Raw genomic sequence first — 14416 nt, 5'->3', positions numbered from 1 at the left:
GGTGTCTGTGTGGCGAAACCAATCTCGCCACTGTGCATTGGAGGAGCCTGGTTGCCCGCCTGCTGTCTTTAGACTATGGCCCCATGTTGAAACGCTTGATTTTCCCCTGCAAAGACACGAAAGCCGGGTCATTCGGTGCTTGCCCTGTTTGAGCGGTGATACCCCAGATAGCTATGCTATGGAGCCCATTTGTATAACGAAAGACTATGTGAAAGACTTTGGCTCCATGGCAATTGAACTGTATGTGTGTGATCTGAGCACCATTCAGTAATACTGTGCGCTCAGATCTGAGCTATCTGGGGATATGTTGAATGTACCTGTTTTATGCAATGGCTGCACAGTTATATATTTTTATGTATTTTATTGTCTTTTGCTGCCATGTGTTAAATGGAGTTTTGCCTCTGTCCTTGGAGATAATTGGATTACTTTCCAATTATCTCCAGGATAGAAGACTCTGTGGAACTGGTTTTGGACAGAAAAGCCATGCTTCATTTGGTCACAAAGGACTACGATCTAGCTTTTGAACCACTGGACCAATTTGTATGATTTTGGAATATGCTGATTCTGAAAATTTAAGTTTTATGTGAATGTGATGCATACTTTTAAAGTTATGAATAATGTGGAAAAACTGTATTTCTCTGTCTGTGATAATTGCATTACCCATTGTGTAAGGTAATTGTATCACAGGCAGAGGGGAGGATTTTGTGTGGGAGTGTCTGAGTGTATTGTACGTGTTTATTGGTTGTTTTCCAAAACCCTGTGGGTGGTACTAATGTGTATATAAGAACAATAAACCCACAGCTCTGTCTGTTCCTGCATGACCCTCAAAACGAAGTGTCGTCTCGTTATTGGGGGAATTGGATTGTATGCGGATTGCCAGGAGTGTAAGCTGATTGTATGCTTTTCCTGTTCGGCTGTTTCCAGTATTCGTGTGTTTCCTGTTCGGGAGTTGGTGAATTCATGTAGTTTGCAGTTCGGGAGATTGGTGCTTCCAGTAGCTGTCGGTGCATCTGGAAAGGGGAATATCGCCTAAACGGTTTTTAACCTCTTGTATGCAAAACGGTCCGTTACAGTCTGTATGTGTCAGTGTTTGTATCTGTGTGTGTGTCAGTGTGTGTATCTGTGTGAGTGTGTCATTGTTTGGATCTGTGTGTCTGTACATCTGTACGTGTGTCAGTGTGTGTATCAGTGTGTCTGTGCAACTGTGTGTGTGTCAGTGTCACTATTTGTATCTGTGTGTTTGTTTCAGTGTTTATATCTGTGTATCTGCGTGTCTGGGCAACTGTATGTGTGTCAGAGATTGCATCTCTGTGTCTGTGTATATGCATGTGTCATTGTGTGTATCTGCATGTGTGCCAGTGTTTGTAACTGTGTCTGTATCTGTGTCACTGTTTGTATCTGTGTGTCTATGTATCTGCATGTGTGTGGATCTGTATCTGTGTGACTGTATCATTGTTTGGATTTGTGTGTCTGTACATCTGTATGTTTGTCGGTGTGTGTATCAGTGTGTCTGTGCAACTGTAAGTATGTGAGTGTTTGGATCTGTATATCTGCACGTGTATCAGTGTGTATGTGCATCTGCAGGTGTTTCACTGTTTGTATCTCTACATCTGTATGTGTGCCAGTACATCTGCATGTGTGTCAATGTTTGTATCTGTACATCTGTATTTATGTCAGTGTTTGCATCTGTGTGTCTATACATCTGTATGTGTGTCATTGCTTGTATCTGTGTGTCTGTACATCTGTATGTGTGTCAGTGTGTCTGTGCAACTGTATATGTGTCAGTGTTTGCATCTGTGCATCTGCATGTGTGGCAGTGTGTATCTGTGTGTCTGTACAGCTGTGTCAGAATTACTAGTTGATCCAGCACATAGAATTATACCACACCAGGGCCGGCGCTACCATTAAGGCGAATAAGGCATTCGCCTGGGGCGCCGGCCTCTGGGGGGCGCCCACCGGGAGGTTTTCTGGTGGGCTGCCCTGCTGCTGCTGTCTGGGGATGCTGTGCTGGGCGAGCGGCTTCTTAGCCACCCCCCCAGCGCAGCCATTCAACTGCTTGCCTGCTCGGGAGAGGGGTATGCTGTAACCCCAGCACCCCTGCAGAGCTCTGTGCTTCCTGCAGGCAGGGGAAGCGGGACATGACTTAATATCCCAGCTGCCCCCTGCCTGTGAACACCGGAAGCACTCTGAGGGGAACAGGAAGTAGCCTGTGCTCACAGTGCACGGCTCTCCTGCTCCCCCACCAGGAACAGCACCAGCTACCTGCAGGATGGACCCCTCTGCTCCATTCACAGCACTTATGAATGATCCATCTGAAGGTAAGTGGAACTGATTATGAGAATGAGTGTATGATGGTAAATTGGTCTGTGTGTATTGAATTGCTGTGTTTGTGGGTGTAAATACATTGTGACTATATGTAAAGTGGTATGAGTTTGTGCTTGAGTGACAGTGTGTGTGTGTGTGATACTGTGTGTGTTAGTGACTGTGTAAATGACACTGTGCATGTCAGTGAGAATGTGTGAGTGACACTGTATGTCAGTCAGTGTGTGTGTGTGTAAGTGAAGCTGTGTGTATGTCAGTGACCGTGTGTATGTCAGTGAATGTGTAAGTGACACTGTATGCCAGTGAGAGTGTGTGTTAGTGAAAGTGTGTAAGCAACACTGTGTATGTCAGTGAGAGTGTGTGTTAGTGAGAATGTGTATGTGACATTGCATGTCAGTGAAAGTGTTAGTGAAAATGTGTATGTATGTCAGAGTGACCATGTAATTAGATACTTATATATTAAATTATATTTAAAATATATATTAATAGAATTCTATATTAAACCGAAAAAATGTTTGTAGTAACATAAATTAAATCTCAATATTATTAAAAATTAAACAGCACCAAATACATTGAAAAAGAGTGTGTGGATATATTTATTAGGCAGTATGTGTCTATTGATGTATGCATTAAGCAGTACATGTGTACTGATCTATGCATTCGGCAGTATGAGTGTATGAATGTATTTATTAGGCGGTGTGTGTGTGTGAGGATTTATGAAATGTGCATATGGTTGATTGTATGTAATAGGCAGTGTGTTTATATGGATGCATATACTGGATGAGTGTTTCTATGCAGTGTGTTCATTGCAATTCAGAATTTAGTGAATAAACATGTGATAGAATGTAGTTGCCTTTATGAGGGGGCGGCAAAATGGATTGCTGCCTAGGGCGGAAAGAATCCTTGCACCGGCCCTGCCTAGGACTAAAGGTAACGTCTTACTGGACCTTAGAATGGCTGGACTTAACGTACCAGAGAATAGTCAGAATACTTGCCGAGGTCAGGGACACAGAAGGAGATACAACAATGAGGGAAAGTCATAAGTCAAAGATACCAGAATACAGGGCAGTCAAAACGAAGCCAAAGTTAATTACCATAAATAAATGCTCAGGAACACAGTCTTGGATTGCCAGCTAAGGGAAACCACGACAGGGAAATGAATGAAAGGAGAAATTAGTTTAAATAACCCTCTTGCAGATCCGATTGGCCGTAACCGTCCTTTGACCCCTAAACGTGCGCGTCTATTACGTGACGTCACACACACATCGACGCCGTCATTACCGTGGGCGGACATGGGGCTATAATATGGTGTAGATCCACAGCGGCCTGCATCCACAGATATGCTGCAGCAGTCAGGTATACCAGCGCCGGACCGCTGAATGGCACCTCCATCACTGCTAGGAAGACAATTCCTATTGCCAATACCACAAGGTGAGGTTGAATACGTGACAATCTGTATGTGTCAGTATGTGTTGGTGTTTTATCTGTATCTGCATGCATGTGTGTCAGTGTTTGTGTATGTGTTATCTGCATGTGTGTCAGTATGTGCATCAGTGTGCCTGTGCAACTGCATGTGTGTCAGTGTTTGTATATCTATGTAGTGGACCACAGGTAACCCGACTGATTACATCCGCTAATTCCTTCCTTGAGCCACTCTGGAACCATTAAAGCATACAGACATCCATTCCCGTAACCAGACGAAACATAGTTCTGGGAGTCAATTCACTTTAATAGATATAGCACACATATTTTATGCCCCCAACAGCCTAATTTACATACAATGGTGCATAGATTACTATAGTATAAGAAAGTGAGGGGTCAGACAATAGCAAGGGCTGATGGGAGATTGAGGACAGACAAAGCAGCCAGTTTAAACTGGTCTGGCAGTGTCCCCGGAACAACGCCCTGGTAGGGAAACAATAGGACAGGAAAAAGGGGGAGGGGGAGAGGCACAGACAAGCAATAAATTCAACATACCCAGCACCAATAATGGGCACAGAGTTACCAAAATACAAAAGGAATCTGGGGACCCACACATAGTTGGTTAAGTAAACAAATGGGGGGTGTACGGACAGCCAAACAAAATGGAATAAAAGTGTAGCTAGAGCATCTATTCCGCTACAATCTACATGTTTTATTATGCAAGTCTGTGTATCTGCATCTTTGTATCTGTGTGAGTGTGTCATTGCTTTGATTTGTGAGTCTGTACATCTGTATGTGTGTAAGTATGTGTATCGGTGTGTCTGTGCAACTGTATGTGTATCAGTGTTTGTATCTGTGTGTCTGTGCATCTGTGTCAGTGTTTGTATCTGTGTCAGTGTTTGTATCTGTATCAGAGTTTGTATCTGTGTATCTGCACATATGTCAGTTTATGTATTTGTGTATTTGTATGTGTGTCAGTGTGTGTGTGTGTGTGTGTGTCTGTGTATCTGCATTTGTGTCACTAGGTCTATCTGCACAGTGAGAGGCAGGGTTAGCCTGGGGCAGAAGAGAAGCAGGGGGAGCCTGGGGCAGACATGAAGCAGGAAGAGCCTGAGGCAGAAAAACAGGGGTGTCTGGGGCAGAGAAGAGCATATAAATGTGGAATAACAGCAACTGTATTAATAACAAAGATGTTGCTATGATGAGGGGTACAATTTATGGAAATTGGCTACCAAGGGGCACTCAAGTGAAAAAAGGTTGGGATTCACTGCTCTAAAAGAATATTTGTTTTCTATTTTGCATATACTGTTGATGATGGCAGCATTTCACCTTTCAATCTACAAGCTATTCATATTTGTGTGATAATTAGCATAATATTTGCACAGGCACATTTCCTTGTTTAATTTACCTGTAGCTGGCATAGAAGACAATTGGCAAAAGTCACAGTTTAATATCATCACCTATTACTTCACACTTCCTGTGTGGAAGAGCTTAAAGCGGCACTGTCATGCCGAATTCCGTTTTTTTTTTTAACCCCACTCCCGCCTCAACTACATCCAATCGACCCCCTAGTCATCCCCAAATGCCCCTATGCCCCCCACATTACCTATTTTTTATTCTTTATTTTCTGCCCCGATCTATATTCAGGGCGCCGCCATCTTTGTGTGGGTAGGTGAAGTCCCTGTGGGACACGTCATCTACCCACACTACACAGACTGTGAGATTCCCGCACATGCCCAGTGAAACATCTGGACATGCGAACGGGAATTTCACCTATTCATTCATTCATCAGTGTCAGGATCGGGACAGGGATCCAACACGCAGAGTACAAAGAGTGGAAAGGTACGTATACCGGGCCTTAGAATGGCCGGACTAACGTACCGAGAGTAATAAAGAATAGTCAGAGACAAGCCGAGGTCGAGGAAACGAGAAGACAGATAAGCGAGAGACAAGCCGGGTCAAGGGATAACAGAGAAGCAGGGTAGTACAACGAGCCGAGTCAAAACCAATAGAGCAAACAGAATACCAGAGCACTGAGTGACTAGACAAGCTAGAACCACGACAGGGCAATGAGCTGAAGTGAGGAGTAAGCTTAAATACCCTGGCTCTGGATGGAAATCACGCCTCTGACAAGTACCGATTGGATATCGGACACTTGAGTGACAGGTCGCTCGTGATAGCGTCATGACGTCACGTATTGAGCGTCCTGCTAGAAAAGGACGTGGATTCCTCGCGGCCGGTGTTTAAGTGACTGGATGAACCGCGAGGAACGGAGGAAACAGCTCGCCTGGACGGATAAACCACCAAGTCTCTACCTCCCTTAGAGGTAGAGGCCTCAGGTACCCTGACAGTACCCCCCCTCTCAGATACGCCCACCGGGCGGAATGAACCGGGGCGAGATGGGAAGCGGAGGTGAAATGCTCTGCGAAGGCGAGAAGCATGAACGTCCTCCTGAGGTACCCAACTCCTCTCCTCAGGACCATATCCCCTCCAGTTGACCAGATATTGCAATTTTCCCCTTGAAATTCTGGAGTCAATGATGGAGCTGACCTCGTACTCCTCCCGACCCTCCACCTGAACAGGACGAGGCGAGGAGACCTTAGAGGAGAATTTGTTGCAAATAAGAGGTTTCAACAAGGAGACATGAAAAGAGTTAGGAATGCGTAAGGCAGGTGGCAGAGCAAGGCGATACGCAACCGGATTGATACGAGTGAGAACCCTGTAAGGGCCTATGTAGCGAGGAGCAAACTTCATAGATGGGACTTTTAGGCGAATATTCTTAGTACTCAACCATACCCTATCCCCAGGAACAAAAACAGGAGCCGCTCTTCTATGTTTGTCAGCGTGTTTCTTGAACAGCGAGGAACTATGTAATAGAATTTGCCGAGTCTGATCCCATAATTTCTTCAGGTTGGCGACATGATCATCAACCGACGGTATCCCCTGAGAAGAGGAAACCGAAGGAAAAATCGAAGGATGAAAGCCATAGTTCATGAAGAAAGGGCTAGAGCGAGTTGAATCGCAAACAAGGTTATTGTGTGCGAACTCCGCCCAAGGAATCAGACCGACCCAATCGTCCTGGTGTTCGGAAACAAAGCAACGCAGATACTGTTCGATCTTTTGATTAGTACGTTCAGCAGCTCCGTTAGACTGAGGGTGATAGGCAGAAGAGAAGTTCAATTTGATGCCCATTTGAGAACAAAAGGATCTCCAGAAACGTGAGACAAATTGAGAACCTCTATCAGAAACAATCTCCGAAGGAATCCCATGTAGACGAAAAACCTCTCTCGCAAAAATCTCCGCCAATTCAGGAGAAGTCGGAAGTTTAGGTAATGGCACGAAATGGGCCATCTTAGTAAATCTATCCACCACCGTGAGAATAACCGTCTGTCTCTTGGAAGCAGGCAAATCTACGATAAAGTCTATGGACAAACAGGACCAAGGTTTCTCAGGAATGTCCAAGGGGTGTAACAGGCCACATGGAGATGCATGAGGTAGTTTAGTCTTGGCACAAGTCTCACAAGCTGCGACGAACTCCTCAATATCTTTTCGAAGTGAAGGCCACCAGAAATCCTTGGATATCAGAGAGTATGTCTTGCGAATACCAGGATGACCAGCTATTTTACTTTCATGAAAACATTGTAAGAGCTCCAGTTGAAGTTCAGGAGGAACAAAGTTTCTTCCCTCAGGAGTGTCTCCGGGAGCTAGATGTTGTGACTTCAAGATCTGGTCAAGTAGCGGAGAATGAATTTTGAGACTGGTATTAGCAATAATATTGCATTTGGGTACAATGGAGGACAAAAGTGGTTCAACTGAAGCAGAGGGCTCATATTGGCGAGATAGCGCATCGGCTTTAGAATTCTTTGACCCAGGTCTGTAAGTCAGAACGTAATTGAAATGGGTAAGAAACAACGACCAACGAGCCTGCCTGGAGGACAGACGCTTGGCCTCTCCGATATAAGACAAGTTTTTGTGGTCTGTCAGAATGGTAACAGGATGTAATGTACCTTCCAATAAATGTCTTCATTCTTTCAAAGCCTTGATAACCGCTAGTAATTCTCTGTCACCAATGTCATACCTGCTTTCAGTACCGGTCAATTTTTTAGAGAAAAATCCACATGGATGTAATGGTTTATCAACCCCCAACCTTTGAGATAGGACAGCACCTAAACCAGTCTCTGATGCGTCTACCTCAAGTAAAAAAGGCAGAGAGGTGTCGGGGTGAACTAAAATTGGAGCGGAAGCGAAAAGCTCCTTGAGAGTCTTGAACGCAAGGAGAGCTTCAGTAGTCCAATTCTTAGTATCAGCCCCCTGTTTGGTCATGTTAGTGATAGGTGCAATAATGGAAGAATAGCCCTTAATAAAGCGCCTATAATAATTAGAAAAACCAATAAATCTCTGTACGGCTTTAAGACCTTTGGGTAAAGGCCACTCTAGAATGGATTGGAGCTTATCCGGATCCATCTTAAATCCCTCCCCAGAGATCACATAGCCGAGAAAGGTTACCTGGGTTTGATCAAAGCTACATTTCTCCAACTTGCAGTACAAGCCATGCTGGAGAAGCTTGTGCAAAACCCTCCTGACTTGTTTGTGATGAATCTCAATCTCACTAGAATGAATGAGTATATCATCTAGGTATACAATGACGCAATCTTGCTGAAATTCCCTAAGAACCTCATTTATCAGATCTTGGAATACAGCTGGTGCATTGCATAACCCAAAAGGCATAACAGTATATTCATAGTGACCATATCGAGTATTGAATGCCGTCATCCACTCATGTCCCTGCTGGATTCTCACCAAGTTATATGCCCCTCTGAGGTCTAACTTGGTGAAAATCGTAGAGCCCTTCAAACGATCGAAGAGTTCGGTAATCAAGGGAATCGGGTAGGCATTTTTAATGGTTATCTTATTTAGGCCTCGATAATCAATACAAGGTCTCAAAGAACCATCCTTCTTTTTAACAAAAAAAAATCCAGCCCCGGCAGGGGAGGAGGACCTTCTAATGAATCCCTTGTCTAAGTTTTCGTTAATATACTCCTCTAGAACTGAGTTCTCTTTCGTAGATAACGGGTATACATGACCTCTGGGCGGCATGGTACCAGGGAGTAGGTTAATTTTGCAATCAAAGGACCTGTGTGGAGGTAAGGTATCGGCTTTCTTTTTGTCAAATACAGCCTTTAAATCTAGATACTGAGACGGAATTTGTGTCTCTGTAGGGTTGTCAGAGTTAGCCGATGTGTTGGTTAAACCGAGGGGTGAGACCTTCCGCAAGCATTTCTCTTGACAATTCTGTCCCCACGAAACTATCTCCCCTGACTCCCAATTAATAATAGGGTTATGTCTCCTCAACCAGGAGTACCCCAGAACTATGGGAATAGACGGAGAAGAAATGAGCAGTAAGGATATGTCTTCTCTATGTAGGATGCCAACAGTTAAGTTAATCGGTATGGTCTCATGGAAAATAACAGGCTCAAGTAACGGTCTACCATCGATGGCCTCAACAGCCAGTGGTGTCTCTTTTAACTGGGATGGAATAGCATGCTTGGCAGCAAAACCCTGATCTATAAAGCTCTCAGCAGCTCCAGAATCGATTAGTGCCATAGTCTTAACTACTCCCTTCTCCCACTTTAAAGAAACGGGTAATAGAAGCCTGAGCTCTTTGTAGTTGTGAATAGAGGACAAAGTAGAAACACCCAAGGCCTGTCCTCTAGAGGAACTTAGGTGCGAGCGTTTCCCGAACGATTGGGACAATTTAGGCGTAAATGACCCCTGACTCCACAATACATACATAAACCCTCCCTTCTCCTGTACTGTCTCTCCCTCTCAGTGAGATGAGTACTGCCTATCTGCATAGGTTCAGGAATACGTAAGTCTTCGAACTCAGAGATTTGAAAGGTAGGCGCTAGTTTAAAGGAGGGTCTACGGGTCCTATCTCGAGTGTTCTGCCTCTCTCTTAAGCGTTCATCAATACGAGATATAAAAGAAATTAAATCCTCCAAATTTTCAGGGAGTTCTCTAGTAGCGACCTCGTCAAGAATTACATCTGATAACCCATTCAGAAACACATCTATATAAGCCTGTTCGTTCCACTTAACTTCTGACGCCAAGGACCTGAACTCTAGTGCATAATCCACAAGTGTTCGATTGTCCTGTCTAAGGCGCAACATTAATCTAGCTGCATTGACCTTTCTACCAGGGGGGTCAAAAGTTCTTCTAAACGCAGCTACAAAGGCATTATAATTATAGACTAGTGGATTATCATTCTCCCATAAAGGATTGGCCCATCTCAAAGCTTTTTCAATGAGTAGAGTAATAATAAATCCAACCTTTGCTCTATCTGTGGGATAAGAGCGGGGTTGTAATTCGAAATGGATGCTAATCTGGTTTAGAAAGCCACGACACCTCTCCGGTGACCCGCCATAACGTACTGGTGGGGTAATACGGGAAGAAGCACCTACAGTGGCTACCTCTAGACCTGAGACTGCAGGAGAAATAGAAGGAGTACGTGTCTCCTCAGGTGGATTACTAGCACGAGACAAAAGTGCCTGTAGTGCCAAAGCCATCTGATCCATCCTATGCTCCATGGCGTCAAACCTGGGATCCGAAGAACCAAGCTGACTGTTTGTACCTGCAGGATCCATTGGCCCTGTCGTAATGTCAGGATCGGGACAGGGATCCAACACGCAGAGTACAAAGAGTGGAAAGGTACGTATACCGGGCCTTAGAATGGCCGGACTAACGTACCGAGAGTAATAAAGAATAGTCAGAGACAAGCCGAGGTCGAGGAAACGAGAAGACAGATAAGCGAGAGACAAGCCGGGTCAAGGGATAACAGAGAAGCAGGGTAGTACAACGAGCCGAGTCAAAACCAATAGAGCAAACAGAATACCAGAGCACTGAGTGACTAGACAAGCTAGAACCACGACAGGGCAATGAGCTGAAGTGAGGAGTAAGCTTAAATACCCTGGCTCTGGATGGAAATCACGCCTCTGACAAGTACCGATTGGATATCGGACACTTGAGTGACAGGTCGCTCGTGATAGCGTCATGACGTCACGTATTGAGCGTCCTGCTAGAAAAGGACGTGGATTCCTCGCGGCCGGTGTTTAAGTGACTGGATGAACCGCGAGGAACGGAGGAAACAGCTCGCCTGGACGGATAAACCACCAAGTCTCTACCTCCCTTAGAGGTAGAGGCCTCAGGTACCCTGACAATCAGACAGACGAATGAATGAATAGAAAAAATCAGACGAACAAACTAACACTGTGTATCAGTGTTCGTTTGTTTGTTCGGTTTATTACAAGGAGGGAGCTACCGGCGTGCAGCTCCCTCCTTGCAATATGTAAAGACAGAAGCGGCAGGGAGCAGTGCTCCCCACCACTTCATAAGCCCCCCAGGTCCCCTCCTCACTCTATGGGGGTCAATATGACCCCCATAATAGCACAAGGGAGATTAAAATCTCCCCAATGCCCCTACTCGCTATATCGCGAGTAGGGGCATGTCCACTAAACAGCTGCTCACTGTAAAAAAAAAAAAAAAAAAAGGGGTAATAAGGGGGGGGGGGGGACCTACTGTCCTCCCCCGCCGGCCCCCACCCCTGGACGGCGGGTGGGGGTCATAAAGGGAATGAGGGGGGACCTACTGTCCTCCCCTCAGGCCCCCACCCCTGGGCGGCGGGTGGGGGCCATAATAGTAATAGGGGGGGGACCTACTGTCCCCCCCCCCGGCCCCCACCCCTGGGCGGCGGGTGGGGGCCATAATAGTAATAAGGGGGGGGGGACCTACTGTCCTCCCGGCCCCCACCCCTGGGCGGCGGGTGGGGGCCATAATAGTAATAAGGGGGGGGGGACCTACTGTCCTCCACCCCCCGGCCCACACCCCTGGGCGGCGGGTGGGGGGCATAATAGTAATAGGGGGGGGACCTACTGTCCTGCCCCCCCGGCCCCCACCCCTGGGCGGCGGGTGGGGGCCATAATAGTAATAAGGGGGGGGGGGCCCAATCACAGTGCTCTGTGTCATTTTACAAGCGTGGGAAAATTCCAAAGAACTTTCCCACGCTTGTAAAATGACAAAGAGCACTCTGATTGGCTTAAACCCACCAATCAGAGTGTTCTTAGGCTAATTGCAGGGCGGGGCAAGGCTTTATAAGCCTTGCCCCGCCCTGCGGAGCTCAGTCTGCGCGGAGCCCTCCATGGGTGAAGATGGATTATTTTTTTGTGCGCTCGGGTTTTTTATTTTATTTTTAGTTCGACGGCTATGATGGTTTTTTATTTGGCCTTTTTTGGGGCTGAAAAATGAAGATTTTAGAAAAAAGAAGACGTCGAATGGTAAGTTTAATTTTACTTTACAGGTTAGCAATTTTATTCCCCCCTCACTATTTTTTAGGGTGAGGGGGGTAGGTAGGGGCATTTTTTATTTGGGTGGGGGGTGGGTGACTAGGGGCTTGGGCACCCCTAGTCACCTTGATGGGGGGGGGGGGGAATTTACTTAGTGCCCCCACCCGCCGCCCAGGGGTGGGGGCCGGGGGGGGGGCTGTAGGCCCCCCCCCCTACTACTATTATGGCCCCCACCCGCCGCCCAGGGGTGGGGGCCTGGGGGGGGAGGACAGTAGGTCCCCCCCTATTACTATTATGGCCCCCACCCGCCGGCCAGGGGTGGGGGCCGGGGGGGAGGACAGTAGGTCCCCCCCCCTACTACTATTATGGCCCCCACCCACCGCCCAGGGGTGGGGGCCGGGGGGGGAGGACAGTAGGTCCCCCCCCCTCTTATTACCATTGTGGCCCCCACCCGACGGCCAGGGGTGGAGGCCGGGGGGAGGACAGTAGGTCCCCCCCCCTCTTATTACTATGATGGCCCCCACCCGCCGCCCAGGGGTGGGGGCCGGGGGGGGGAGGACTGTAGGTCCCCCCCCTCTTATTACCATTATGGCCCCCACCCGCCGGCCAGGGGTGGGGGCCGGGGGGGAGGACAGTAGGTGTCCCCCCCCCCTACTACTATTATGGCCCCCACCCGCCACCCAGGGGTGGGGGCCGGGGGGGAGGACAGTAAGTGTCCCCCCCCCCTTTATTACCATTATTGGGGGGGCAATATTTTTTTTTTTTTCTACAGTGAGCAGCCACAGGCTGCTCACTGCTTACTAGACATGCCCCTACTCGCGGTATAGCGAGTAGGGGCATATTATTTACTAATACCAAGTCATTTTTACTTGATGTTAGTAAATTTGGCTGAAAGACCAATTTAGGTCTTTCAGCCTTTTAGTAGATAGCTCCCTGATACCGTGGGAATTAGGGAGTTATCTACTAAGCGGCTGCAAGATGCAGCCACAGCAATGAATAGGATCGGAGTTTCATTCATTAGAATGAAATTCCGATCCGAACAAAGTACCGAATTGCATCCTAACACCAATGGAGAAACAGTGCTCATTCTGTTAGGATGCAATTCGGCAGTTTTGCCGGCGTTCTGTCTAAGTGACAGGACGTTCGGCAATACTGACAGGAAGCATTGTGGGAACAGGGAGGAAAGCTAGGGATCATGGGAAAATTGCTCTGACCAGCGGAAATGAAGCACACTTTGCTCCTCCGCTGGTCAGAGCTGGTCAAGCGGAGGAATCCTCCATAAGACAGAGTCCCTACTTTGTCTTATGATTTTAAAGAAAACTAAAGAAGAATGGAAGAAATGAATAACAGATCCCGAGAGAGGGGGAGAAGAGGAAGAGATTGAGGAAAGGTAAGTTCGGCATGACAGTGCCGCTTTTAAGGCAGAAGGAACTTTAAATGTATCTGTTATTCTGAATTTGAAATGTATCGATTATTTTGAATGTGATGTTTTTGCATATGTTTAAGTGTATTATCTATACAAAACTTTTTTTTTTTTTTTTTTTACTTTTTAAAAAAAAGAAAGAACTAATTCTAGGATAGGGTGTCTAGAGGTTTACTCAAAGCACCATTAAGAACAATGGCCACATCAGTGATTTGAAGTGGGCGTGGTGCTTGGAGTCTCTATTGGCATTATATAAATGGTAATAATAATATAAGTTTTAGTAAACATTCTTCTTTCATTTTTTAGCCATCAAGAAGTTTGGTGATTTAAAGGCTCACCTTAAAAACTGAAGAGCATCGGAAACTGCCTTCATGAAATTAACATCTGATGGGTTGTCATAATATTCGCGGCAGTAACTTGGCTTAACACCCAGAATTTCCACTTCACAACCTGAGAAAGTGATAAAGACTCGAGACTGTCAGAACCACATGCTATGTAAACAAACCTTAGCACTTGGTAAATTTTGTTTATAGGTTGAATAGAAATGTATGCACAACGTAATCTGCCTGAAAAGTACACAGAAAAACAAATTCTTATTAGAAATATATGGAATTATATAACTGAGAAGAGAGATAGGGAAGAGAGTTTTATGGTTGTCGATGTAATTTCTGCAGGTATCCACCGCAAAGTGTCACCCGCCAACTGAATGCATGGAAATCATTAACATTCAAATGTAATTTTTCTATCTAAAAATACATAAAATGTATTGTGTAAGTTACGTTTACATTCACTCTATAGGCAACTTGTAAATCCAAATGTATAAACAATATAAGAACTGGAAGCTCACAAAAGGGAAAAGCTTGCAAGTTCAGATTGAGAATGTCTCATCCAAAAGAGAATGTCCTGTGGA

At 46.0% G+C, this 14416-nt stretch overlaps 1 protein-coding gene across 1 annotated transcript in view; it reads right to left on the bottom strand.

Annotated features, from left to right (window-relative positions):
• ENPP6 (ectonucleotide pyrophosphatase/phosphodiesterase 6) overlaps positions 1-14416 on the bottom strand; it is a 47771-nt gene that overhangs the window by 16218 nt on the left and 17137 nt on the right. Inside the window, exon 3 of the mRNA XM_063460000.1 lies at positions 13845-13956. Within this exon, the coding sequence (XP_063316070.1) occupies positions 13845-13956 (112 nt within the window). The remainder of the gene's footprint in view (positions 1-13844; positions 13957-14416) is intronic.

This window comes from Pelobates fuscus, chromosome 6 (assembly GCF_036172605.1).
Source record: "Pelobates fuscus isolate aPelFus1 chromosome 6, aPelFus1.pri, whole genome shotgun sequence".
NCBI lineage: Eukaryota > Metazoa > Chordata > Amphibia > Anura > Pelobatidae > Pelobates > Pelobates fuscus.
Note: the sequence above shows the minus strand (reverse complement) of the source record. Positions and strands in the feature narration are given on the sequence as shown.